The 28000-nt window shown below is 38.1% G+C and overlaps 1 protein-coding gene across 3 annotated transcripts; it reads left to right on the top strand.

Annotated features, from left to right (window-relative positions):
• Positions 1-4: 4 nt before the first annotated feature.
• On the top strand, positions 5-27960 carry Exog (exo/endonuclease G). Of its 3 annotated transcripts, XM_015489477.2 has the most exons (7): positions 5-218; positions 342-374; positions 1650-1799; positions 5499-5638; positions 7581-7657; positions 9589-9703; positions 25731-27960. In XM_015489477.2, the coding sequence occupies exons 1-7, from the start codon at positions 20-22 to the stop codon at positions 26190-26192; spliced, it is 1176 nt and encodes a 391-aa protein (XP_015344963.2). In that variant the 5' UTR covers positions 5-19; the 3' UTR covers positions 26193-27960. The 3 variants fall into 3 exon arrangements, 2 of the variants coding, with proteins under 2 accessions (XP_015344963.2, XP_015344964.2); XM_015489478.2 differs by lacking the exon at positions 342-374; XR_007344274.1 differs by lacking the exons at positions 5-218; positions 342-374; positions 1650-1799; positions 5499-5638 and adding an exon at positions 21496-21648 and having other exon boundaries at positions 6955-9703; positions 25731-25868.
• The last annotated feature ends 40 nt before the right edge of the window (positions 27961-28000 follow it).

Genomic DNA, 28000 nt, shown 5'->3' with positions numbered 1-28000 from the left:
CTTCGGACCCACTGTGCACATGCGCAGTGGCAAAAAGATTGGAACCACGGGAGAGATGGCTGCGAAGAGTTTTGCTTCCAGACTTAAAGGCTCCCGGCGATTTCTGAGTGGTTTCCTGGCCGGGGCTGTAGTGGGCGCAGCAGGAGCAGGGCTGACGGCCCTGCAGTTTTTTCGGAGCCGGGGCGCTGGGGCAGCGTTGGCAGCGAGGGAGCCGGACGGTAAGTCTGTGGACCCGCCCTCCGGGCCCGGTCCAGGTGGCAGCTCGAAACCCTGCGCGCCCCGCGCAGCCTTGGCGCGGTCGGCCTCCCTGCCCCCTTTCCCGACCTTAATTTTTTCTGCAGATCTCTCCCTTCGTCCCCGAAGAATTCACCAGGGTTTTTTGGTTTTTTGTTTTTTTTTTTTTAAATTCCTGTGTCCTTCACTAGATCGTTAGCCCCTTCAGCGTTGAGACTGTCTTTTTTTGTTCACCATATGCCTAGCACGGTACAGAATTGGCATTCAAGAAGTATGGATGGAAAAGGAGATGAACTCATAGTTTTGGCAGATTAGCTAACCGCCCTTATTTTCACTGTTCCAATGAATAATACGCTAGCCTTTCCTCAAATTACCAGGTGTCTTATCTATTGCCAAAAAATGACCAAAGTCTTGTTTCTTGCTCTTTCCCAGGCATGCTAATTTAATTTGTTACCTCCTTTTTTTTTTTTTTTTTTTGAGAGTTGGGGTTGAACGTATGCCCCCAGTCCCACATGCTAGGCAAGGGCTCTACCACTGAGCCATATCCCTATCCCTATCCCTAACTTGCTCCTTTTGAGCAGAACTGATCTGGTGGTTGAAGACCGAAGAAGTCATCCGAAAGATTCGCCACTAAAGAGTGTGCTTGGTTTCTTCCCCTAGGAAAAAACAGTACCCCATTTTACTGTCTTGCTACAAGGCACATCTCTATCCTTAGTAGGAGACTGTCAGTGAATGATAGTCTGTGTGTGTGTGTGTGTGTGTGTGTGTGTGTGTTGCTGGGGATGGAACCTAGGGCCTTGTGCATGCAAGGCAAGCACTCTACCAACTGAGCTATATCCCCAGCTCCTGAATGATAGTCTTTTAAAAAACTTAAACTAAGACTGTGATTTTGTCTCCACACTTAATCCACTTTCACTCTTAAACTCCACGCTCAGTCTTAAAAATAAAGAGGCAGGCTCTTTCCCCTTCAATCACGGGAATGATTCATTACCAGTAATGACATGGAGTGAAAATAGGACCTACAGAATGTAATAACTTATGTTACCATTTGGCTGATCACCTGAAACATTTATTTTAAAATATATTTTAAAAATATTATACATAACTTTTAATAGGGGTTTTCTGTTGCCATTGACAGAATATACTACAAAGGACATTGCAAATAAAGCAGAAACAAACTGATTGCAACTGTTTGCCCTAAATGATGACTGGGTAGAAGAGATACTAAGTACCTCTTCCATCCATACTTCTTGAATGTCAGTTACTAGACATATGGTGAACAAAGGATGGTTGAGTAGAATTCTGAGCTAATTCTTTGTAAATGTCACACCTGTTCTTATAATCTTTTGTTCTTAATTAGAGTCACTAATTATTTGCTGTTTTTGTCCTCTCTCTCTCTCTTTTATAATTTTTAGAATCTGCAGAAAAGGCTGTATTGGAACAATTTGGATTTCCTTTAACTGGAACAGAGACTAGGTGTTATACTAATCATGCCTTGTCTTATGATCAGACAAAGCGGGTGCCTAGATGGGTTCTCGAACATATATCCAGAAGTAAGATCATGGGTAAGTGGTTGAAAAGAAATTGAAGTAAAGGTATCAGGGAAAGATGTTTCTAAATTTTGAACAAAGTTATTCAATATTCTCTACCTTTTTTTTTTTTTAACCTCACAGCACATGTAGGAAATGATACTTATATGGCTTACTAATTAAATGGACCCTGTTTGGCAGCCAGGGAGCCCCCAGATCCTTCCCAATTGTTTCAGAGGCTGACAGAATCCAAATCGCGACACTTGAGATGGGGTGCTCTGTCTTGTTGTTGCTGTAAGGAGCATCCTTCATTTTTTTTTTTTTTTTAACCTCAAGTGCCTACTGTGTGTTGGGCACTGTGTTAACTCTTGGAGATATAGCAGTGACCAGAGTAGTTGGGGGAATAGATTGACCTATTAAATTATCGTGAATATGTAATTATAATTGGTAACTTCTCTAAAGGAAGTGATTACAAGTTAAGGTAGTATAATTAAGGAACAGTAAAGAGTATGATGAGAGATTATAACTAGAGAACATAATTTTGATTAGTGAGACTTCTCTGATAAAGTAGACTAAAGGGTAGACGGATGTTACCTAGACAATAGAGATTGGCTGGCCATGGAATGTGGAAAAGAACATTCTTGGTGCAAAGAAGCACATTTTTTATCTGTGAAGACCTCAGTGTAGAGGTGAGTTTGTTCCTTTAGGAAATTAAAAGAAGGCCAGAAGGGAGAATGTGATGTTAAGTGAGACTGGAGAGGTAGGCAGGTCTGATTGTGTGTCTTTACATGATTTCTTTAATTAAGATTATGAGACCTTGCAGTTTGGGTGGCCGAGGCAGGAGGATTATGAGTTTAGAGCCAGCCTCCAATGCAGCAAGGCCCTGAGCAACTCAGGGATGTGGCTTAGTGGTTAAGTGCGTCTGAGTTCAATCGCTGGTACCCAAAAAAAAGATTTATCAAATCTTTTTTTTTTTTTTTTTAAATTTGTTCTAATTAGTTATATATGTCTGTAGAATGCATTTTGACATATTGTACACAAATGGAGCACAACTTCTCATTCCTTTGGTTGTACATGGTGCAGAGTCCTTCCAATAGTGTAATCATACATGTATATAAGGTAATAATGTCTCTCATTCTATCAAGATTATCAGAATTTGACGATGAGTATCAAATTTGTTTCAAGGTAGATCCTTCCAGTTTACTCTCCTACCATTATTGTTTGTCCTTCCTCCCCATCCATATCTGTATGAGCATTTTTAAACTTTTATCAGTTTAATAGCTGATTATAGTTGTGCTTATTGATTATCAGGGAAGGATAACATTTTTGTGAATTGTTCTTTTCTGTAAATTGTTCTCTATCTATTTTCAGTTTGGATAGCTTTTTTTTTTTTTTTTTTTTAGTATTTCTGTTACGTATTAAGGGTATTCCTTTCATTACAGTTGTTTTGTTCCTATTTTGTTATTTGCATTTGAATTTGCTATGTAGTACATATGTTACTTTTATTTTGCTTTAAAATCTGTGCTATATCTGAATATTAAAATGCTAATATTAAAAAGAATGTGTACTTTTATAGGGTATATAGCCCACAGCATGGCAGGAGGCTTGGAATGTACTTGCTGCTAGAGGGAAGCTGATATAGTTGAAAACCTTATCACAGAAACTGAAAGTTGATTATAAATTTATGTCAAGAGAAGCCCGTTTGATTTTATAATAAATTTTTATAGCAAAAAGTTCCCAATGTAGAAGGAATTTCAACTTTACTAATTTTTTTCCTATTAATTATCATTTTTCAGAAGCATATAAGAAAAGCAGTGCATTTTATATTGTAAATCCCTTGAGTTTCAAAGTAGTAAAATAGAACCAATTAATAGTTTCAAAGTAGTTTCAAAGTAGTAAAATAGAACCAATTAATATTTGAAAAAAGAAAGCAGTACACCTGGATTTTACTTGTCTTTGGTGTAAAGAGTCTTCTGTTTTCAGTATTGACAGACTAAGTTATTAAGACTAACTCTCTTTCTGAAAATTATAATGTTATTAGCAGTATATAAAAGAATTTTTAAAAATCACTTTTAGAAAATGAAGAGCCAACAGGATATAGGAGAATTGCCAGGCAAAATCTGGGGCAAAGACAGAGAGACAAGGTCAGTCCCTGCAAATTTGCCTTGGATTTCACATCCTTATAGGGTGAGAAGTATTAAAGGAAAGACCTAGGGCTCACCCAGGGTAAGTTGTCTTATAGGAAACCCTTCTCCCCTATTAACCTGGAACTCCAAAGGGCTATACTCTTGGGGAAGAGTAAATCAGAACTAACCTGCCTATATGCTGTAGGGTACTATATGGAAAGTTGTCTTGGCATTAGCAGAGGCATCAAATGGGAAACTTGTTTCAGAGAGGCAGAGGCTACAAACTGTCCCATCTGCAGACTGGTATCCCAAACCTGTGCAGATGAGAGAACCTTAATTCCTGAACTTGGTTTAATATGGTCACTACTGGTAATGCTGCTGGATGCCTGATAGGAGTAAATTTACCTCTTCCCTCAAGGAAGGGATCATCTTATTGCATCTTTGGAAATTTCCACAAATGAGGTTTAAGGGCAGTGAGGGCCAGGCAAAGATAAGTTGACATGAAAGAAGGCAATTCCAAAGTTACTAACACTTAGAAGTTTATTTGTGATAATTCTGTATTATCAGTTTTTTTTTTTTCTTTATGAAGTGATTCCAGAAAGCTAGGTATTAGGTACTTTTCTATGAACCTTGGGATCTGATCATTTTAAAGTTTTTTAAAAAATATTTATTTATTTATTTTTAGGTGTAGACAGAAATACAATGTCTTTATTTTTATGTGGTGCTGAGAATCTAACCCGGGTCCTGCTCATGCTAGGCGAGCACTTTACCGCTGAGCCACAACCTCAGCCCTCTAAAATTTTCTTGGATCAAAAAAATGACACTGTAATCAGTGACTTCATTGATCTTCATTTTACACTTGTTTGAGTAACAATTGAGTATATTCTGTAGCCCTTATAGTTCTTGTAGTTCAACAAGTTCTGAGCTGATGACAGTGGAAAATATAGTATTAGAATCTGCTCATGTCCTCTGTGGCAAACCATTTTGGAGGCTTCAGAAAATAAGCAAAAGTGAAATTTCTTTTTTTCCTTTGTGATGCTAAAATGTTGTGTTTTAAAAATTCCTGAGTGGAGCTCATAACTTAAACATTTGTGTTGTCATGGCTTTAAGAGGCAATGAGCAATATGTCAGAGACACCCCCTCCTCCATGCTGTGCCTGCCCAGAACAAATTGTTTTGTTTCTATATTTATCCATTATTTCAGTACAAATAAACTTGTCAAAATATGATTGTATAAAACACACGGTTTTTTTGTTTTCTTTTCTTTTAAACAGGAGTTTATCTAGTAGCCAAGCTTTTTATGTATTTGAGTTATTTGATTGATCATTGTTTTACTTAAACACTATCCAGGATCGTCTTCCTTGAACTGGGAAGGCTAGAATCAAAATCATGAGAGAGCTACCCTGTATGAAAGGATTCTTTCCTGGGTCAGTCCTTTCTAAATTCAGATGAAGTATCTGAACTATCCCAGGAACTCGAGACGTGCATGCAGTCTCCAGTACTAGCTGCTTGAAGAGATGCCAGCCAGTAGCAGCCAGCTTGCTGTGTTTAGAGAACTTCGAGGGATATTTGTCCACTGACAACTTAACCATTTTGTGTGTTTTTCTTAGGTGATGCCGACAGAAGACATTGTAAATTCAAGCCTGATCCCAACATCCCTCCAGCCTTCAGTGCCTTCAATGAAGACTATGTTGGAAGTGGCTGGTCACGAGGACACATGGCTCCAGCAGGAAATAACAAATTTTCTAGTGTAGGCGTATTTGGGGCAGGATAGGGATATGGAGTGTTATGTGTACCACGGGACTTAGAGGTTAAAAGTCTACGGGCCACAATCTTAAAATTTGAGAACTTCCATTCTCTGTTTCTTATTTTTCTTCTCTCTCTCTCTCTCTCTCTCTCTTTTAAATCATATGCCAAGACATTTTTAAGCAGGGTGAATGAGGAAAACTAAATGCCACATAAAAAGAAACTGAAAAACTACTGGAGACTAAAGCTTCTCACTCATCCTTGTATGTGTGCCACATGCATGAGTGTGTGGCGGGGGGGTGTCTAGGAAATCCAAATCCAGGACTTCAACTATGCTAGGCAAGTGCTTTACCCCTGAGCTACACTTCCAGCTCCCAACTCACTCCTTTTTATTTTGAAAAGTTGAAAAGATAGTACTACAATCACACTTTGGTACATGGACTTTATATGGATATAAGTATGTATGTGTGTGTGCATGTGTATGTGTGTAATGTATGTGTTTATCTAGTAGCCACGCTTTTTATGTATCTGAGAAGTTTTAAAGCCATCAAAAGAAAATTGCAATTTTTTCCTAAAAAGATTGTTCAGGGCCATGAGTCATCTAAGAATGAGAATATATTATGGCCAGAGTATCACACCAAAAAGTGTGTACAAATGAATTTCTGTATATTTGTAGAGTCTTATTTAAAAAACAATTGATGGTCAAGTTTCCTGAATGCTCCCAGTTATGTCTATAATAGTTTTTTGGGATCCAGTATCTAATCATGAATCATACATTACATTCTGTTTTCCTATTTCTTTTTTTTGGAGGGGCTGGGACCAGGGATTGAACTCACGAGTACCCAACCACTGAGCCACATCCCCCTGCCCTATTTTGTATATTTTATTTAGACCCAGGGTCTCATTGAGTTGCTTAGTACCTCACTTCTGCTGAGGCTGGCTTTGAACTCGGGATCCTCCTGCCTCAGCCTTCTGAGCTGCTGAAATTACAGGTGTGCAATCACTGCACCTGGCTGTTGTCCAATTTCTCAAGTCCCCTTTAATTTTGAATAGTTTCCTGTCTCCCACCCCTTGCAGAAAGGGAGAAGTATCTTTCATGACACTGGCATTTTATTATGTGAATTGTTGATGATTACTATCGTTAAGATAGTGGTTTCAGGGGCTGGGGATGTGGCTCAAGTGGTAGCGTGCTCGCCTGGCGTGCGTGTGGCCCGGGTTCGATCCTCAGCACCACATACAAACAAAGATGTTGTGTCCGCCTAAAACTAAAATAAATAAATAAGTAAATATTAAAAAAAAAAAAAAAAAAAAGATAGTGGTTTCAAAAATCCCTAGACTTGCTAAATCAGAAATCTTGGTTGTTGGATGTAGGCATCAATGTTTTTTAAGCTTCCTGGTTTATTCCATTGTGCATCTAAGGTTGAGAGCCTCTGCTTGAAGAAAAGATGGTAATTGTGACATTGACAGTATAGATATTTGAAAAGGAATACAGTGAGGGAGAGCCTTGTGTATGTGAGTGAGAGGTGTGAAGTGAGTAAACCTATTGTGGCCAGGAGCAAAGGGAATTTTTCTCTGCCAGTTTTGAACTGTGCTATACTTTTTAAATTCCTCAAAGTTGACCAGTTTTGAGAAATTCTCAGCCACATGCTTAAAACCAAAATTAACACTTTTAAGCTTTATATTGGAAACCTTTAGTTCTTAAAGTTTACGTAATAAGTTTTGATTTTGTAAATGATAAGCAAAGCTAAGCACACTTAACTACTTATTTGTTATAGTGCTTATTTTGAATAGAGTTTTCTGTCCTCAAATACCTATGGCTTTCCTTTATCTAAACAAGAACTGTAGTCACTAATTCCCTAGAGCTAATGATTAATAAGAACTGGTTTTTCTATGTCTGATTTGTAAAATATTTCAGTGTAAGTTACTGTTTTAATTTCTTTTCACAGAAAGCCATGGCTGAAACCTTTTACCTTTCTAATATTGTGCCTCAGAATTTTGATAATAATTCTGGATATTGGAACAGGTGAGGTGGAAAGTTTATAAAATACATTCTGTGGAAGATGAATGGTGTAACAGGAGAATGTATAGTACTGTCTGTCTTTGTTTTTCAGAAGTAACCCCACCAAAGTTAGAGACTTGGACCATTTTCTTTGCTATATTTTGTGTGTAGAGCCTTCTGTGGATAAATATACTTCAAAACTTAGCCTGCCTTTTTGATATATTTGCCATTGTTTAAAAGTCAAATTTTGAAAGAAACTTAATGATATTTCTGTCAATAACTGAGGCAGTAACATCTCTTGTTTGTTTTTTTTTTTTTTTTAGTGTGTCCAAAGAGGGCACTTTTTCTTTTTCTTTTCTTGTATACCAGTGCTTCTGTTTTTTAAAGAAAAAGGTTGGTACTGCTCAACATAACCATTAAGCAGTTTTTGATGAAACTTAAATATAAAATTCTTTGGACCGTCTGCATTTTTCTGACATTAAGTTCTCTCAGATGGTCTCTTTAAGCATTAAAACTGTTTTCCTCATATAGTATTTTATGATTTAAAAGAATTAAGAGCACACCACACTAAAAGAAGACTCCAACAGTTACCAGTCGTGGCCACATGCATTTCATCTGCATGACCATACTTCTCCCCATTCAGATTGCAGATATATTGTTTTATTTGCAGGCATTTCAATGTATATTTTTAGAAGATAAAAATTCTTTTAAAATACCCTAAATTTGCCCCTAAAATATATAACAGCAGTTCTTTATTACCAGGTTCAACTTTCCCTAGTTGTCTTTTATTTTATTTTTGTTGGCTAGTTTAATCAGGATTATAATAAGATCTGTACCTAGATTTGGTTGATATATGTATGTCTTCAGTTCCTTGTAATCTGTAGGTTTCCCTTTTTTCTTATAAATTCTTTGTTGAAGATCTAGGATGTTTGTCCTATATTTCCTTCCTATGTTCTGGATTTGCTGATTACATACTTGTGAGAACATTTAACATTTTCTTTTCCCACTGGATAAATTTTTAGGAGGAAAACTTTACCTTGTAATTGGACATATATGCTATAAAAATAATTTAATTTTACATTTTAGATAAACAGGAATGATGACAAGTACTGTTATCTCATTTAGAGATCTCTTCCAACTATAGTGTAAGTGCAGATTAAAACTAACATTTGCCATTTTTATCTGGTAAGTTTGAAATAAATAATTTTTTTTGTTGTTGTGAAACTGCTTTGTCATATTTTGGAACTTAGAGTGAATTCGTAGAATTCCATTAAAAATCAGTTTTAAGTTTTTCATATAATCAAGTCATTAAAACATTTTTAAATATTAATTTTGTAGTTGTAATCAGACACAGTACCTTTATTTTATTTATTTATTTTTATGTGGTGCTGAGGATTGAACCCAGGGCCTCGCAAGCGCTAGACGAGAGCTCTACCACTGGGCCACAACCCCAGCCCTCATTAAAATATTTATTCAGTTATTCTAGCCCTTGACATTTATGCTAAGGATTTAATACAATATTGCATTAATAAGACATGTTAAGATAAACCAAATTGTCCTGCAATAGGAATGGCTAAATATTTTTTTGAAAACTATGGCTTAGATTTTTTGTGTGTGTGCCATGCTGGGGGATCTAACCAATGGCCTTGTGCATGTTAGCTCTACCACTGAGTGTGACACTCTAAGCCCTGACAAATGTTAACAATTTCAATTCTAAAATGTGTGCTAAGTGTATACAGGGAAGATTGTAGATAGTTAAGTTTACATGTGTGATTTAAAAAAAACTTTTTTTGCAATAAAACTTTGAGAACATCATTGCCTATATGCTTATAATATTTTGTGCCATGGTTGCATTTAAGTTGACACAAATGCAGTATTTTTATTATCTTTCCTAGGAACTGATGTGGTGATGTGCTTTTCCGCATGTTTGTCAGTTTTTTTGGTTTGTTTTTCAGAATAGAAATGTACTGTCGTGAACTGACAGAGAGGTTTGAAGATGTTTGGGTAGTGTCTGGACCTTTAACCTTACCTCAGACTAGAAGTGATGGGAAAAAAACAGTTAGTTACCAGGTAGGAACTTATAACATTCAGGCTTATGTTATTTGTATGAAATTATAATCTTATTTTGTGTTGTACTTTTTAGTTTCATTTATTCAGTAGCATTTATTGAACATCTATTGGGGTTATAGGCATAGAGGAGGTAGTAAAGGATAAAAAGCAACCTTTGACTTCAAGGAGCTCACAGTAGGAGATAAATGCATTAACAATGAACCACTTTAAAGTGTAGTATGCTTAGTAGAGATTAATACATAGATACAGTGCTGTCACAAAAGCCCTCAAATTCATGTGAATCTCAAAGGCTTAACAGGGGAGATACCTGAACTAGAGCTTGACAGGTAGGTAAAGAGTAAACTGAGTCAGGAGGAGATCATGGGAATTCCATAAGGTGGCGCAGTGTGAACATAGGGCATTTGGCAGCTTGGTTTTAAGGCTGTACATGTCATTCATAGAGACTAGAGCTTACGTACCAAAAAGTACGGATGACTCAAGGGCAATGGGAATTTCTGCATCAGGTAAGTCAGGAGCCAACTGATAGATGACTTTGTATTCTGTGGTGAAGACTTGGGTTTTAATTTTTAGGTACTATAAAACCATGAATTTGCTTTATGTGTGGTCAAATGTGATTTGTTTTGAGTCTTACTAAGAGTGTTCCAGTGGCAGTGAACACAGAGGTAGAGGAAAGGGGGCATTAGTGAAGACTCAGAGGCCAGAAGATAAGTTAGTTCACTGCTGTGGTAGTCCACGTGAGAAGAGAGATGGGGGCTGAGCGCAGGTGGTTGGAGTGGGGAAGAGTAGAGGAATCCAGGGAGAGTAACCATCATTAACTTTTTTGGGTGAGGAAGAAGGAAGAGTCCAGGATAACAACCAGACTGCAATGAATTGAAAAAATGGGGAAGAGTTTTTCTTTTAGAAGCTTGGATTTTTGATAATTTTTTTAATATATGCAAGTTATTTGAGTACCTTTATAGACTGAAGGAAAGACATATAAAAGGTGTGAGAGAGTATACTTAGTGATGTGAGAGCTTCTGATGTCGCTGGGGAATTCTTAGGCAGTTTACAGAGTAGCACATGAAGAGCCAGTGTTTTTACCAAAAAATGTGTAACTCTGAATTTCATCATGGAGAGGGTTCTGCCAAGAGCAGGGCTGAAGTGATACACTATTACTTTGGGGTCTGTTCAGGCAGGGAATGAGGTGGAGTGAGGAGGAGATGGTAGAGTAAGTAAAAAGAGGGATTGCTGGTCTTGTTGGTGAAGTCAGAGAGATGTTCTTCGAGGGAACACCTGCTCAGTTCTGGGAATAAAGTAGGTCTTTAATAAAGGTGGTTAGATTCAATGATTACTCAAGAAAATCTGTGACAAGATTGCATAACTTGAGGAACAGATTTAGGAAAACAAACACAGAAACTGTGGAGTATTTTCCATCCTGCTTGGCGTGCTTTTGATCAGCCAGTGTGGACCAAATACCCAGTGACTACATCCAGCACATCACATAGGTCTTTATGAATAGCCTGCTTCCTTTTTCTCACTTGAAGTTACTGGTTCAACTACATCTGTTTGTTGGCTGAAAATAGTAGAAAAGTTGTTTCCAATGACTGTCACACTGTCAGAGAATCCCGGTAATTCTTATCGGAGTGAGGCATGGCAAATGAATTAGTGTTTCAAAATTTATTATTTTAAACTTTTCTTCTCTGATTAATTTCTCAAAATGGCATAAAACTCTCTTTATTCTCTTGTCAAATACTAACTATTTGGGGCTTTGTTAAATCTTCTTTGTACTCTTATCACCAGAAAAAAGGTTCTTTTAATTTTGACTGTAAACCTGAAATGATCAAGTTACGGTTTTATGAATGTTGTGTATTCATAAAATTGAAAGATTTATTTGACTAGCTTACTGTGCAGTAGAACAGTTTACCCAAGGTTTCAAAGGAAATATTAACCAATAATTAAGAGTACTTCACAGTTTGTTTATGGACATTTCTGTTAACTGTGTTGCTTAAATGCTGCAGTGGAAAATGATTTGTTTTTCTTATACCAGATACAGTTTTTAAAAATATAACTTATATATATATATATATATATATATATCTCCTAATTCTTCCTGTTGAGAGGGCCTAGAAGCAATGATATGCTATTAGCAATGAGTGTATCTTGAGACAAACCTTGGTTTCTAAAAAGTCATCTCTTTCTACAAGGACCCAGCCCTGTAGAGAAATGGCTGATTCCAGGGCTGGCACAGGGAAAATTCAAAATGGAACATCTTGTGCCAGGAAGCAAGGGACTACTCAGGCATGTGGTGGGGACATGTCAGAAGGACTTAGAGGTCTGCTTGAAACAATTCTCAGTCACCATATCTGGGAATATTTTAATAAATAAATGCAAATGGATTATAAACTTGTTGAATTAAACAAGAATCCATAATTTAATGAGTAAATAAATACATGGGATATAAAGAAAAGTTTCTGTTTAGTGCTGTGGTGCATGCCTGTGATTCCAGCAGCTCAGGAGACTGAGGCAGGAGGATTGTGAATTCATAGCCAGCCGCAGCAACTTAGCGAGGCCCTAAGCAACTCAGTGAAACTTTGTCTCTAAAAAAATATATATATGAAAAAGGGCTAGAGATGTTGCTCAGTGGTTAGGTACCACTTCAATCCCTGGTACCCCCCCCCCCCAAAAAAGGGAGAGAGAACAAGAATTAATAAAAGTTTTGAGTCATGGGCAGGGGCTGTGGCTCAGCAACAGAGCACTTGTCTAGCATGTGAGAGGCCCTGGGTTCGATCCTCAGCACCACATAAAAATAAAGAAGTTATAGATAATATTATAAACAAATTTACTTTTAAAAAAAAATTCTCTACTTAGAGCTAGGGATGTAATTTGGTCAGTAAAGGTAGAATGACTGCTTAGCATGTGCCGGANTTTTTTTTTTAGTTTTCGGTGGACACAACATCTTTGTTTGTATGTGGTGCTGAGGATCGAACCCTGGTCGCATGCATGCCAGGCGAGCACGCTACCACTTGAGCCACATCCCCAGCCCCTCTGTCTTTGTTCTTAGGAAGTGTATCCTGAAGTGTTAGGGGCCCAAGGGGGGTGTCTGTGACTTATTTTCAAAAGTTTAGGGAAAATGAGAGTGATAAAGCAAATCAAACAAAATAGTAAAACTTGGGGTGAATCAGAGAGAAGAAAGGAGTTCATTGTGCTGTTCTTGCAAATTTTAAGTCTTAGTTCAGAATTTTAAAAATACATTTTTTGTATTATAATTCTTATTACACCAAAAACTTATTGAAACTATCAAATAGACAACTTGGTTCTCTTGAATAGTTTATCAGTGAATGATATTCAAGCATGTTCAAGTAGCCTTGAAGAGTTTCAGAAGAGACCTGTCAGCTTTCCTCAGTCTTATTTGGCATTATAATGCTCAAATGTGTGATGTCAGTCAGGATTAGCTTCCTGAAAAGTATGCTTTGAGTAATACTATTATTTTTTTGTTTTTATTTTAAAGCCTTTCTGGTCTTAAGTCTTTCATTTCTTTCAGATTTTTGGCCTTTGAGCCAGTATCATTAGTTTTCCATGTCTCTGTTAATTTATAGGACTTATCCATGTTCACACTGGCAGATCTTTAGTTCAACAAATGTGTGGGGGAAAGGTGTACAGAATTGCATGCAGAAGCTAAATGGCATTTCTAAACTGTATTCTTTTTTTTAATATTTATTTTTTAGTTGTAGTTGAACACAATATCTTTATTTTATTTATTTATTTCATGTGGTGCTAAGGATCAAACCCAGGGCCTCGCACATACTAGGCAAGCGCTCTACTGCTGAGCCACAACCCTAGCCCCCCATCTAAACTGTATTCTTGATTAGTTTCTCCATTCTTTCCTGCATTTTGCAACTGGAGTCATCTCTTAATTTCTTTGACTCAACAAAATCTTTTTTTTAGTATTTATTTTTTAGTTATAGTTGGACACAATATCTTTATTTTATTTATTTTTATGTGGTGCTGAGGATCGAACCCAGGGCCTCTCACATGCTAGACAAGTGCTCTGTTGCTGAGCCACAGCCCCTGCCCATGACTCAAAACTTTTATTAATTCTTGTTCTCTCTCCCTTTTTTGGGGGGTGGGGGGTGTCCTGGGGATTGAACCCAGGAGCACTTTATTCCAGTGGTATACCCCCAGCCTTTTTTAAAATTTTATTTTGAGACAGTCTCATTAAGTTGCTTAGACTGGCCTTGAACTTGCTATCTTCCTTCCTTACTCTCCTGAGTAGCTGAGTAGCCACCACACCTGACTTAATTATCTTTCTGAACACCTACAGTATTGCAACAGGTTCTATTAAGTTTCTTTGTCTTCAGTTTTATTGGCCAGCAGTCTATCTGGAGTCCAGAAATCATGACAGAAAGTATACATATTTGCTTTTCTTATCCTCAGAACCATCAAAAAATGAGCAATACCAAATGAACAGAAAAGGAAACTTCATTTATATTAAAATCAGTATAAATGAAAGATTATAAAAATCACTTTGCAGCTATCACAGTCACCTGAAATCAGGGAATATCAACAGTCCAATATCAAAGAATTTCAAATAATATCTGTAGCATACAGTTTGGACCAAATGATTAAAAGATATTATGTTTTGACATGTCTCCTCTTATCAAAGCATGGGACAGGGTGCTGGCATTAGTACGGAAATTAGGAATTCCTGTAGCAGAGCACAAGAGAAATTTCTTTTTGTCTTACTTGAAATTTATCCCATAATGGCTTTCCACCAGTTACAGAAGGTATAAGATGAAAAGGTAAAGTCTCCCACTTCTGGTGTGAACCCCACTGTTCATTTTCTAGTTCTTGTGGTGGTAATTTCTATTTCTTAGAATAATGATAGCTAAAACTATTTTTAAGCATTGATTCACCATTTGTTAATAGTTGATTCTTCTCTATGAAATATATTGTTTATTTAGTTCATTTTTTGTATTGTTCCAGTCTCCACCAGTCACATAGTTTTATTTTTTCAGTAAACTTTACATCATTGACTTTACATGATATACTTAAATCTTTACTCAGAATCTATCACTTAAATATTGTCAAGGTTCACAGCATTTCCATTTGTTTGCTAACTATAATTTAGTCTGAGCTTTGCCTATTAGCACAGGTTGTAAACTGATGCCAGACTGTAGAGGTATTTTACTGGAATTAGTAGGTTGTTTTTTGGATTAGTTGGTAATGTTTAATGATTAGGAGAGCTCATATAAATCCAGATTTTAGGTTCTCTTTTAAAAAAAGTCAGATGTATCAGTCGCATTTGGCTTATATTCTCATAAACACCAGTTAATTAGATAAGAGTCTCAGCATTCTCTTTAAATTGAGCACATGTTCTTTAGTGCATTAGTGGTCCCCTGACCCATTTCACTTATTTACAATCATAACTTGAATAAGAACATTATTGGTTCTTGAGTTTGTAATCCTAGATCTATTAAATATAAAACTAGAATTTATAGTATTAGTGATTTTATAAGTAGTATGTTTGGACCTGTAAAGAAGTAGATGTAATTCTATATCATTAAGTCTGTGCCACTTGAGAGATACTATGACAAATGAAAAATAGAAGTGGAAGGTAAAGTTGGCAATGTATATTATACTTGCTATTTGTAAAAATGTAATAATATGCTTTTATTATTATTATTTTTTTAAAGTATTGGAGATTGAACCAGGGTGTTCAGCTGTTGAGCCACATCCCTAGCCCTTGTTATATTTTGAGACACTGTGCCTGACTGTACAGCAAATTTTTATTAGGTTTCTGTTATGTACCTAGCACTATTGTGGGTACTTGTGTTATAGCCATAAGACAGACAATGCGTGCCCTCATGGAGCCTTTTTTTTTTTTTTTATAGTGAATAAGATGTAAACAAAAAGCCATGTAGAAAAATAAAGAATAGCAAAGGATTGTAGAGGGGGTAGGAAAGAAAGGCCAGGCTAGTGAGGGGAAATAAGATCAAGCAGAATCCTAAGTAGGGTGCAAGCCACACAAAGAGTTTTCCATCTAGCGGATACGCAGCTACAAAGACAGATGGGTGAGACTGAGTTTGACATGTTCAAGGAACAGTGTTCTGCTCAAAGTGGTGAGAGCAGAAGCACCATTGAGAAGGAGGTAGATCATAGGAGGCAGCAATGGGAAGGAGTCTGGACTGATTGAGATGAAATGCTCTTGCAGCATTTTGATCAGGATAGTGACATAATCTAGTTTACTTCACCCTTCCCCCTGCAATACTTGGGGCCTGATGCATGCTAGGCAAGCACTCTATCACTGAGCTACACCCCTAGACCTTTTTAAAATTTTGTTTTGAAACATGGTGCTCTTGAGTTGCTAAGGCTGACTTCAAGTTTGTGATCCTCCTTCTTTAGCCTCCAAGTACCTAGAATTACTGGTGTGTACTCTTCTGCCCAGCTGGTTTACATTTTAAAGCCCAGGCTGGTTGCTTGTGAAGAATATAATAGGTGGAAGTGGGGAGAGTGGCAGTTAAAAAGATAATGGTGGATTTTTTTTCATATTTTTTTAGTTGTCAATGAATCTTTATTTTATTTATTTATATGTGGTGCTGAGAATTGAACCCAGTGCCTCACACATGCTAGACAAGTGCTCTACCTCTGAACTGTAACCCCAGCCTGCTAATGGAGTTTTCTTAGGTGAGAAATCATAACTTGAATGGGATAATGTGGTAGAAATGGTGAGGAATGCACTGATTTAGTATATGCTTTGAAGCTAGAACTGAAGGAACTTCCTGGTGGGTTGGTGGTAGAATGGGAGGAAAAGAGTTTGAGATGGGGGAAGACTAGAGAGGATCAGGGTTATAAGCTAGAAATTAAGGGTTGTGTTTTGGCTATGTAAATTTGAGAGTATTTGAGGGGTGTGGTGGTACACACCTGTAATCCCAGTGACTTGGATGGCTGAGGCAGGAGGATCACAAATGGAAGGCCAGCCTCAGCAGTTTAGTTGTCCCTTATGCAACTTAACAAGACCCTGTCTCAAAATAAAAAATGAAAAGAGCTGAGGAATGTGGCTTAGTGGTAAAGTGCCCTGGGTTCAGTTTCCAGTACCAAATAAAATATTAAATAATTAAATTTGAGATTTAGATGTTCAGGTTGGGAGTGGAATTTGTCTTAGGAGTGGTTAGCACACAGATGGGTTTTTTTTGGTACCGGGGATTGATTTCAAGGGCACTCAACCACTGAACCACATCCCCAGCCCTATTTTGTATTTTATAGGGTCTCACAGAGTTGCTTAGCGCCTCACCCTCGCTGAGGCTGGCTTTGAACTCGAGATCCTCCTGCCTTAGTCTCCCGAGCTGCTGGGATTACAGGCGTGCACACCACATCCAGCAACAGATGGTATTTAAAGCCAGGATGAGAAAATAAGTGAGGATAGGTAGGAGAGAACAGACTGAGGTCATTGGCACCCTGGAATACTAGGACATTAGAAGTCAAGAAAAGTGGAATCCAGTAAGAGAATCGCAGGAACAACCTTTGAATGTGGGAGGAAAACCAAGGGAGAGTTATGTCCCAGAAGCCTGCCCATTGGTGGTCTTGGTTTTAAGTCAGCTATACATTTGTCATTTGTTTTTGTGACACTATTTAGGTCCACTTTATCTTAATCTCCTCTTCCTCCTCTTTCTTATTTATAGTGGTGTGTGTGGTGGCAGGCAGGTGATGGTGGTGGTGGGAGAGTATATCCTCAAATTCTGTCTGGAAGTCTGGATGGTAAACTTTTCTAAGTTCTTGGTTGTCTGAAAATGTTCCAAAATCCTGGCAACAGGACTTTGGAATCTGCAGGTATGATACGCTCTCTAGGAAAGTTTTAAGTGCACCATCTGGCTATTGCTTTTGTTGTACAGTAATTCTGCAGATGAAATTTTCAGTCACACACCTTGATTTTGACACCTTTATGCAGTGGAACGCTACTTAACTTCAGGAGCAGTAAAAATTTGAGCTTTGGCTCCTTCCTCTTTGTTTTATCTAATGGTCTCATCACATCCAACTTTCATCTTCCCAAAGTTACTGGTGGTTCTTACTTAGTCTGTTAACACACTACTGCCATACTTAGCATTTTCATGCGTGTATTCTATTTTGTGCCTCATTGTGGCCATTGTGTGTGTGTGTGTTGGGGGGGGGTGTTAATTTTTAAATTGGAAGAAGGAAGCACAAAAACCTGTGCTCAGGTTGCTTAACTTAGAAACCCACTTGAATCTTTTCATTTGTTTTTTGACAAGCAGGTTAATATTTTCAACATTTTATTTGGAATAATTTCATATTTATAGAAGTGTTGTAAGAACAGTACAAAGAACTCTCCTGTATCTGTCACCTAGATTCTGTGGTTGTTAACATTTCAACATATTTGTCCTTCCCTTCCCCATATGAATATGCATTTACCTGTTTTTATTATTTTCTGAAACATTTAAGAATTGCTTATGAATATCTTGTCCCTTTGCTCCTAAATATTCTGTTTTCTCGCATAACCTTAGAATAATTATCAAATTCATGAAATTCAACATGTAAGAATATTATCTCATACATAGTCTGTATTCAAATTTTACCAGTTGCATCAATAATTTCTTTTATGCAGTCTTTTTTTCTGATCTAGAATCCAGTCCAAGATTGTACATTCCATTTAGTTGTTATATCTCTTATAGTCTTTTTTAATCTGAAATAGTTTCTTACTCTGCTGTTTTTAATGAACATTTTTTAAGAACATAGACGAGATGTTTTGTAGAATATCCTTCAATTTGGGTTTGTTAGTTGTATTCACATGATAGTTATGGTTTTGGCCAAATATCACAGAAGTGATCTTGTGTCCTGCTGATTGCATTACATGAAAAGGCATCTGATATCGTTAGTCCTATTATTGATGATGCTAACTTTAATTACTTGGGTAAAGAGGCATCTATCAGGGTTCTACACCATTTTCCCCTTTGAAATTAGTAAGTAATCTGTGGGAATACTTGGAGGCCATGGGAGTCCTCTTTAAACTCTCACGCAGTAGTTTTATCATCCATTGATGATTATTGCTTGAATTAGTTGTTAACTATAAATATTCCCTAAATGATGATTTCCTAATTCTTATTTATTCTACATTTATTAATTACTATTCCACCATCAGAACTTTTCTAATTTATTATCAATGTGAATGCATGGATTCTTTATTTTATTCAGTGAGTTTAATCACTTGGCTGTGATTATTGATTTTGGTGCTCAGGTGGCCCAGATTTGGCCATTAGGTGCCCCTTCAAGTTGTCTCCTTTGTTTTTTGGCTTCATCATTTTTCAAAAGCATTTCTTATTTCTGAGCTGGACACATTAAGTGTGCCACATGCCTGTGATACCAGCAACTCCAGAGGCTAAGGCAAAAGGATCACCAAGTTTAAGGCCAGCCTCAGCAAGTAAGCAAGACCCTGTTTCAAAATAAAAAAGAAAACAACTCCTGAAGATGTAGCTCAGTGGTAGTGTGCCCCTGGATTTCACGCCCAGTACCACACACACACACAAAAGAGCATTTCCTGCCTTTGGCTTAGGGCTATGTTTCAGCCCCATCTTGGCCAAACTCTGGTGTCAGCCATTTCTCCAAGGAGCCCTGATTCCTTCTAGTGGGATTGATATTTAGAAACCAAGATTCGAATGACAAATTGATTCTTGAGTGCTCGTTCTGCTGTTTGGCTTGTCATATGTGTTCACCACATTTATTTTTAGCCTGTTTTTTTTTTTTTTTTTTACGGTGGGTGGAGAGAGCCCCAAAGAGCATAGTACATGAATTCTCTTGTCTTTAGTGGCTGTCAAGAAGGTCTTTCTTCCCTGTCTTCTGTGTTCCTGTGGTTTTTTTTAAAAATATTTTTTCAGTCAGTGATGTACCTTTATTTATTTTATATATGGTGCTGAGAATTGAACTCGGTGCCTCATGCATACTAGGCAAGCGTTCTACCACTGAAACACAACCCCAGCCCTGTTCCTGTGTTTTTTGAGAAGAGGATGTATAGACCCTGGTCACTAAGAAAGCAAATAACTGCATTGAGATGGGTTCTTTTTTTTTTTTTTTTTTTTTCATACATAAAGTTTAATGTTGACAATCTATGTCCCCAGAGAGTCATAGTTTTTCATCTTTCTCAGAAGCATATCAAAGCAACTTATAATTTGATGTATTTATGTTTTTTTTAATTGACAAAATTTTCTGTAATAATATAGCTTTTGTGAAAATTTACATTATTTTTTTAGAGACAGGGTCTCACTGAATTGTTTAGGGCCTTTCTAAATTGCTGAGGTTGGCTTTGAACTTTTGATCTTCCTGCCTCAGCCTCCTGAGCTGCTGGGATTACAGGTATGTGCTATTGTGGCTGGCCAAACCTGATTTTAAACCTAAAAAAATTTAATGTATCCTTAGTGTATCTGTTAGCATGAGAGCAAAATATGGTCTGTTATTAATTGGGAAAATTGTCTTGAAATTTTTGTCATTTTAAGAATAATAATTTGGCTCAAATTTTATATGTATGCACACACAAATCATATAAACTTGGGAGAATTTGGTTAAGGAAAACCCGCATAGGAGGGAAGATTAGGAAAGGGGAGGAGACTAAGAGGTAGGGTGTGTGCTGAGAAATACTAAGAATGTTGATTTACAGGAGACAAAAATGAAAGGTTGGGCCTGTTGGTAGAGACCTGAATGCCCAGGTAAAAAATTCAGGCTACTCTTTAATAAGCAGAGTCTTTTAAAAGTCCTTTAGCAATGCTGGGAAAGGTGACATAGCATTGCACAGCCCTAAATCAGTCTGTGATTTGACTCGTGAATTCCTATCTCCAAGAGAATGCCTTGCAATTATGTATGGCAGTTCAGAATGCTCGGAAAGTGTTTTGTTTTCTTATTTAACCATTCAGTTTTTATTGCTTGCTTATAGCTATCCTCTGAACCTTAATTTAGAAGAATGTAACCCAATGAAAATGGGGTGTTGATTTGTTTTCTGTCCAGGCAATATATCATATATGTGTTAGAAGGAAGTGAAGCAAAAGAACTGATATTTATCGAGGGCCTGTATTCCAGGTGGTATATAAATAGCTTTATATGTGCTAATCTCATTCAGTCCTTATTGTAACCCTTACAAAAAATTAGTGGCTATCCTTTATAGATAAGGAAATTGAGGCTAGGAGGGTTCAAGTCCAAGTCAAGATTGCTAGTAAAGGGGAGATCCAAGCCTGGTGTGGTGAGGCATGCCTTTAATCCCAGTGACTTAGGAGGCTGAGGCAGCAGGATTGAAAGTTTGAGGCCAGCCTCAGCAACTTAGGCCCTTAGCAATTTAGCAAGACCCTATCTCAACATAAAAACTAAAGATCTGGGGATATGGTTTAGTGGTTAAGTGCCTGCCCCTGGGTTCGATCCCTGGTACCAAAAACAAAAGGGAAGGGATTCAAATATAGGTCTGACTTTTACAACTGTTGCCAATCATTTATAGCATTGTTCTTTGAGGCTCTCAAAAGTTTACACCACAGGGACTGCTATGCTCTTCATGTACAAACACTTAAGGCCAGCAGGTAATAAAAAATGTGCAGATGGAGAGCAGTTACAAGTAATATTTGCTAACATGCAAAAATAAGAACAGAAAATGGGCCATGAGGAGGATTCCTTATAGCCAGGCAGAAATGTCTGTTGGAATATGTAGGAGAGGATCACAGCATTGCAGAACTTGAGTAAATGTGAGCCTAAGGGAAGATTGGTAGCAGTGATTTTATCTGAAGTGAGTCATCTGACGGCTCTAATCAGAATCACCCCCTTTATTATAGCTGAGGTCATCCGTGTGCTTTCTCTGATGTGCCTGTTTCAAGAAGAGATTGATTCCAGACAAGTGAAACATACCTGAAGATTCTGGCTTGGACATTATAAATGACCTGACAAGAGAGTGAGCTGCATGCAGATTTTACAACTCGATGGTGGTGGTAATGTTAGAAGTATTTAACAATCTCTATACTGTAACAAGCAGCACTTCCCAGATGTCCACCAACAACGTTGAGAGGGGGAGGAAATTGAAAACATGCCCCCAGGAATCCCAAGCCATCACATGATGGGATAAAGGAGTCTTTTTTAAGTCTCCTGTTTTATATTTCAGGAAAACATTTGTTCATTTCCTTGTCTATTTGTTTTAGTTCAAAAATAAATTATTTTACTGGTTATTTCCTTACTCCCACCCTAAGCCTTCAAGGACAGTTGACAGTCTGGGGAAAGGTGCTTGTTTTGCTGTGATTTAGCAGGCTCCCATCCACCTCCTTGCCTGGAGCAGGTGCCCCAGTGTGGGGTGCTCTGTCTTGTAGGGTTTGTGCTGCCTCACTAGCATCTGCTGAGGCTTTGCAGATAACAGAGGGGTGACCTCCTTCCGCCTCCTGTGACTGCCTCGCTTTTCTTGTTCTTTCTGTCCTCTTAGGTATGAATTCCCTATTTATCAAACTACCATGGTTTGTTTCTTTCACTTGACTGGCATAACTTTTTAAGGGCCTGGTCTCTTGATATGTCCTAGCAGTTTTATTTTTGGAATTTCTTTTTTTGTCTTACTAGGGGAATATCACCAAATATTTCTGATTCTAGCAAAACCATTTTTTTCTCAAGATACTGCTTAATATTTTATTAAAGGCACAGTAATTTTATATATGGCAGGCTTTGTTTGGGTTTTGTTTCTTTTTGTCCTCTTCTGGGGGCTGGAGTGGAGGTTTTGGTGATAGCAGTGATAATTGTTATTTCTGTCTCTTGGTTGGACAAAATCAAGCTCAGGCCAGCATATAAGAAAACTAACTTAGGGTCACGAATGAGTGCCAGCTTATGGCTGTTTGTTGTATTATATTGTATTTTCTATTCAGTCCCAGGTGATTTCAAATTTTTGTTGTAGTCTTGACAAGAGTTCAGTGCTTTTGAGTAATTGAATAGCAGTAAAGGGTTTTTTTTTGTGTGTGTGTGGAGTATTTTTATACCTAAATCTTTTATGAAAAGGGTTGTTGCTGATTTACTGATATTAAAGACTTGGTTCATGGTAAGCCCTAGAAGTCCTTTGTTTGGGGCATCATTTGTGCCCAACTTGATTTCTTTTTCTATAACCCACTGTTGACCTTTAACTGGTCTAATTTTGCTTGATCCTGTTTTCTCACTATCCCACTTGCAAAAACATTTTTTTTTCCCCTGTTGATATCCTATTTTTTGAATGCCATTCACTGCCAGATAGCTTTTAACATAGGCCTGGCATGTTTTGAAGTCTTTTCTTAACTAACATGTCAGTATGTCTCCACAACGATCTTGAAGATGGCAACAATCTTGTGAGCCTGTTTTGTAAATGAAGAAACAAGAAAAAGGTGAATATCACTTGCAGCTTAGTGGCAACCCCAGGAATTGACCAGACATCTGGGCTTCCAGTCCACTGAACCCTTTGCTTCAGTACCCATATAGTGTCTAGAAATGTTTTCTGGAAGTTTTCCAATTTTTCCCAAAATGGGAAAAATAATGCAGGTTGAGTTGTGTACAAAAAAGATAAAGTATCTTAAGATTTTTTAAAAGATCTTAAATTCAAACAGTGGGTTTTAAAGATTTCTAAATTAAACCAGTTCCTGTTTTAGACAGCTTTAAGGATGTATGTTTTCTGAGAATACAGCAGATTGAATCATAGAAGAGATAATAAGTGGGTAAGTTTTCATTTTCCTACTTGTTTCTAGGGATAATATTTTATTCCTCTTGGAATATTGTGAGAAGGTCATGGCTAGAAGGATCACATCTCGTTCCTAGGAGGAATTCCTGTGTCCAGAAGGATTCTCAAAAGTAATAGTGGATTGGGGGTATATCTCAGTGGTACAGTGTGTGTTTAGTATGCTTGAGGCCCTGGGTTCCATCCTCAGCACCAGAAAAAGAAAGGAAGGACAGAAAAAAAGGAAGGGAAGGAAAGAGAAGCAAACTGTCAGAGAAGTAAAACTGTCAAACATAAAAATGCCAAACATCTTTACTTTTGCCTGGAATTTAATGAACCTAAATAGAAGCTCTATTGGCAGCAAATAGGCATGATCAGCTAATCTGTTTTGAAGATTGCCATTTGTAGACAAGAAGTCCATGAGGCCACGAAACAGCCAAGGGGGGTGGTGTTGAAGGATTCTTAATTTGGTCTGAGAACTGTGCTGCAGTGGTATGGAATGCCCACGAGGTGGCACCAAGAATTTGCTTAACTGTTGGATCCCCAGTAGTGGCCAGAACTTTTGAAGCCCATTTCAGCTTCTTCCTCCTTGCAAACAGTGTGGCTCAGCTGTAGCTATGCCCTCAGTTCTGGTCCCCAGCTTCCCCTGAGCTCCCTCAGAGTATTGGCAACTAGCCACATTCTGTTGCAGGGAAAGCTGCAAATATTGTGCCCTCCCCCCTTCCCCCACCTAGTCCAGATGGAAGCCTGCTGCATTTTTTTTTTTTTTTTGTACTGGGGATTGAACCCAGAGGCACTTTACCACTGAGCCATATCCCCAGCCCTTTTAGGGCCTCACTGAGTTGCCAAGGCTGGCCTCAAATTTATAATCTTCCTGCTTCAGCCTCCCAAATCCCTGGGATTATAGGCATATGTCACCATGCCTGGCAATGGTAGACTTCTTAAGAGCAGGCCAGCTGCATTGACTTGCATCTTATTTCTTTCTGTATCTCCAGCAGTTTCAGGCTCAGGGCTTCTGAGTGACATTGTTGAATTAGCATGTGTTGGTAATCTGTGGGCTGGTTTTGAACCTTTGTGGTTTATTTTCAGAATATTTTTTGCTTTGATATGTGCTTATGTTCCCAGCTACATGAGTTTACTTTTTGGAGTAAAGGTTTTTGTGCCTATAGATTGTGTAGTTTCATAAACCTCAGTCTACATTGAAGCCTGACTAACCACTTTCAGGAAGTTCAGACAGTTGCTTTTAGAAGTCATTCCTGTGGATGGGTGTTCCCCTCAACCCTTCCATAGGTCATGGCTATGGGACCTCCACATGTGACAGCAGATGGTCCTGGAGTTCCTAGGCTGTGTGTCTTGTAGGTAGGAGTTTGGGAAAATCAGTAAACAATCCTCCTTTGTGGTTCTCATCTCTCTGCAGTATTTGGGCTCCCAACAGGGAATCCTATACCCAGCAGAGATATCTGATCAGGAAGGAAAAACTACTCTTACCAAGGAGAAGGACCTGGGAGGGGCGGAAATGCCATGAACATATTTTAGTTGGATTATGTCATGTTATTGGAGACCATTAAGTAAATGGATGGTTCAATTTTTCTTTTTTAGACAACAGATAAGGCTTTTAAGCCTATTGGAAGGAAATTTGAAAAGGTTTCATGATAATGTTATTTCATTAATACGGCCAACCTCCACAGATAGCTAGTTGTTTTCTCCTCCTGATCCTGGCTCTTGCTTTTTCACTGCGTGAATACCTTTCCCAAGGGTTTGGTTTAACAACGTATGGGAGAAGTTCCATGTTTGATGGTCCAAGATGTGCAGAAGTCAGAGAAAAAGCATTTAAATTTACTTAATTAGAAAAATGAGCCACAGTCTAGGTGACACTAGAAATACTGAAGATGATGTGTCTGGCTGTTTTTTGAAGATGGTTTATTTAGTTTCCTGATGAGTTTGAGAAACCAAGGCCACATTTTTATTTCTAGTGCTGGGAGTACCCAGTCTAACAGTTTTGACTTTTGAATGTTTAGAGCAACAGAAGTTCTATGGGATGAAGAGAAAATGAGGACTTTTCTTGTCCATTAAAAACTCAGACCTCACTCATGGCATGTCTTTGTCCTTTGTCCCACATTCAGAGAAGACAGTGACCCCTGATGTTTGAGTTTGCATTATTTTAAAGAATGTGATCAGAATTGATCTGTTACATATTCCTCTTTTCTCTGATGGATCTCTATTGCCACTTATTATGTCTGCCTTGAATATGAATTCATTGGGATGGGGTGATTAGATTGGCTTATAAGGCCAATTGAGAAAAAAATTGTGAACTGTTAGTACAAATCAGCATCATTAATATGGTCACTTTATTTTTAGGTGATTGGTGAGGACAATGTGGCAGTTCCCTCACACCTTTATAAGGTGATACTGGCTCGCAGAAGCCCAGAGTCTACTGAACCGCTGGCACTGGGGGCCTTTGTGGTGCCCAATGAAGCCATTGGTTTCCAACCCCAGTTAACTGAATTCCAAGTGAGCCTCCAGGACCTAGAGAAGTTGTCGGGACTGGTGTTTTTCCCTCGTTTGGATAGAAGCAGTGATATCAGGAATATCTGTTCTGTGGACACCTGTAAGCTTCTGGATTTCCAAGAGTTCACTCTGTACCTGAGCACAAGAAAGATTGAGGGAGCCCGTTCAGTGCTCAGACTGGAAAAGGTCATGGAAAACTTGAAGAATGCAGGAATTGAACCAGATAATTACTTCATGAGTCGCTATGAGAAGAAGCTAAAAGAACTCAAAGCGAAGGAGCAGTCAGGAACCCAGACGGGAAAGCCATCCTAGTTTTTAATCTCAGAAGACGTGCTAATCAGCTGAAATGAGGCAGGCATGCATTCTTCAGGCTGATGTATTTCGTGGCTTTCCTTTAAAGAAATGATGGAATCCTAAATTTACAACTGAAAATTCCTCTGAAGGATGAAAAATCTACAATTTTTTTTGTCATTGTCTTTTTGACTTGTGAACTAATTACTAAGAGCATTGTCATATCTCCAGATCGAGAACTGGTCATGTGTCATGTTATCAGGACTGTGTCCACTAGTTAATACTGCATTCATGTCTCTCTGGAAGAACAGTGTGTGAAGGAAGGCATTGTTTTTTTTTTTTTTTTATGTATCCAAATCATACATTGTCTTTGATATATCTGCTTTGCTATCTTGGAACTCAGTATTGTATGTTGTCTTTCCCAAGGATCTGAGTTGGTCTTAAAGAAGACTTTTAGAAACCCTCTATTATCCTGTCCAAATATATAATTTTATTGTTTCTTTTCTTATGCCCCATATTCCTCCACCTCTGTCTTCTTTGTGCTAAGCTCAGTGTTTTACTTATATTGTGTCACAGTGATCCTCTGGGGTAAACCCCACTACCCTCATTTTATATCTGGGGAAATTTAGGCTTACAGAGCTTCATATCTTACCCTTGTTTTCACCTTTCCAGAGATATCACCACACAGAGCTAAGTGAAGACTGGTGGATTTAAGTCTTCCCAACATGGAGACTTTTTGACTAAAAAAAATGCATTGCCCACTCCCATGGATATTTGTCCTAAAGCCTGCTTGGTAAGAAGGGTCTAGTTTTTGTATGCTACATGAGCCAAAGGGACTTTAATGTCCTCTAATGTGAATAGTCCTTAGCTCTTTGGAACAGAAAAAGTAGGTATTTGAAAGCTCTTGCTTGCTCCAGACATGCCATTCTTCTCTCCTAGTGCTCAGGTGGAGCTGGGTCCATGTGTTCCTTGTTTCCCAGGTGAGCTTTTGTTCTCAAGACTAAGGGACCTAACAAGAGTGTGTGCTGAATCACCAGTGCTGGCCTCTGTGCCTGCTTGTCTAGACCTGAGCGGCACAGGGCAGGTGGAGCTTGGGGGCAAAGCTCCAAAGACAGTTACCCCTGGAGGGAAGGGTGGCTGTTACTCTGAGTCAGATCTCTAGATTTGGGTTTACCCAGCATCCTTTTATGGGCTATCATAAGTTATAGATAGTAAAATATCTTGAGGGAACAAGAACTTATCTGTCATATTGCTGATGCCTTTCCAAGTAGTATTAGAACAATTTTTGGTGTTTTGTGTTTGTCTCTAATAGAAATGCCAAGGCTTTAAGATAAAGATAAGAAGATAATGAATGGCCTTGTTCTGCTCCTTTATTTGAGTAAAAAGGAAAAGTTGGGGGGTAGAACACAGTAGCCTGATTGATTCCATTTTATTTTATCACACTGTTCCCCATTAGCTTGTGCCAGTCCTTTTCTTAAGGATATATAGCCAAAATGTCACTATGACCAAAAAATTCTGTTACTTTCTCTCCTCAGTGGAGAGGTGATGGTGGGGCCTGGGTGTTTCTCCAGGAGCCCAAGGGGCAGTTCTGTGGGATAAGTCCTGGCTACCTGTTGTGATTCTTTGCAGTTGAGCCCGACTCCCTTTCCCCATCACTGTGCCTTGCTCTGTGCTGCCCTGACCTTCAGCAGCCTTGGAGTTACCTCCTGTGCTCCTATTGGGATAGTGAACAATGCTGATATTTTAGCTCAATAAACTAATGTCTTAGGTTTTTATTTCCTATGAAAAATGCTACTTGATCATTGTGAAGAATGAAGCTAAGGTCTCTG

This window comes from Marmota marmota, unplaced genomic scaffold (genome assembly GCF_001458135.2).
Source record: "Marmota marmota marmota unplaced genomic scaffold, marMar, whole genome shotgun sequence".
NCBI classification, from domain to species: Eukaryota; Metazoa; Chordata; class Mammalia; order Rodentia; family Sciuridae; genus Marmota; species Marmota marmota.
This window is presented reverse-complemented; position numbering and strand designations above follow the sequence as displayed.

Bases quoted from the DNA above. Each gene is read 5' to 3' on its own strand.
- Exog (XM_015489477.2), top strand. From the start codon at position 20: ATGCGCAGTGGCAAAAAGATTGGAACCACGGGAGAGATGGCTGCGAAG. The intron at 219-341 runs GTAAGTCTGTGG...TTTTTTCTGCAG, and splicing joins GGCAGCGAGGGAGCCGGACG to ATCTCTCCCTTCGTCCCCGA. The intron at 1,800-5,498 runs GTAAGTGGTTGA...TGTTTTTCTTAG, and splicing joins ATCCAGAAGTAAGATCATGG to GTGATGCCGACAGAAGACAT.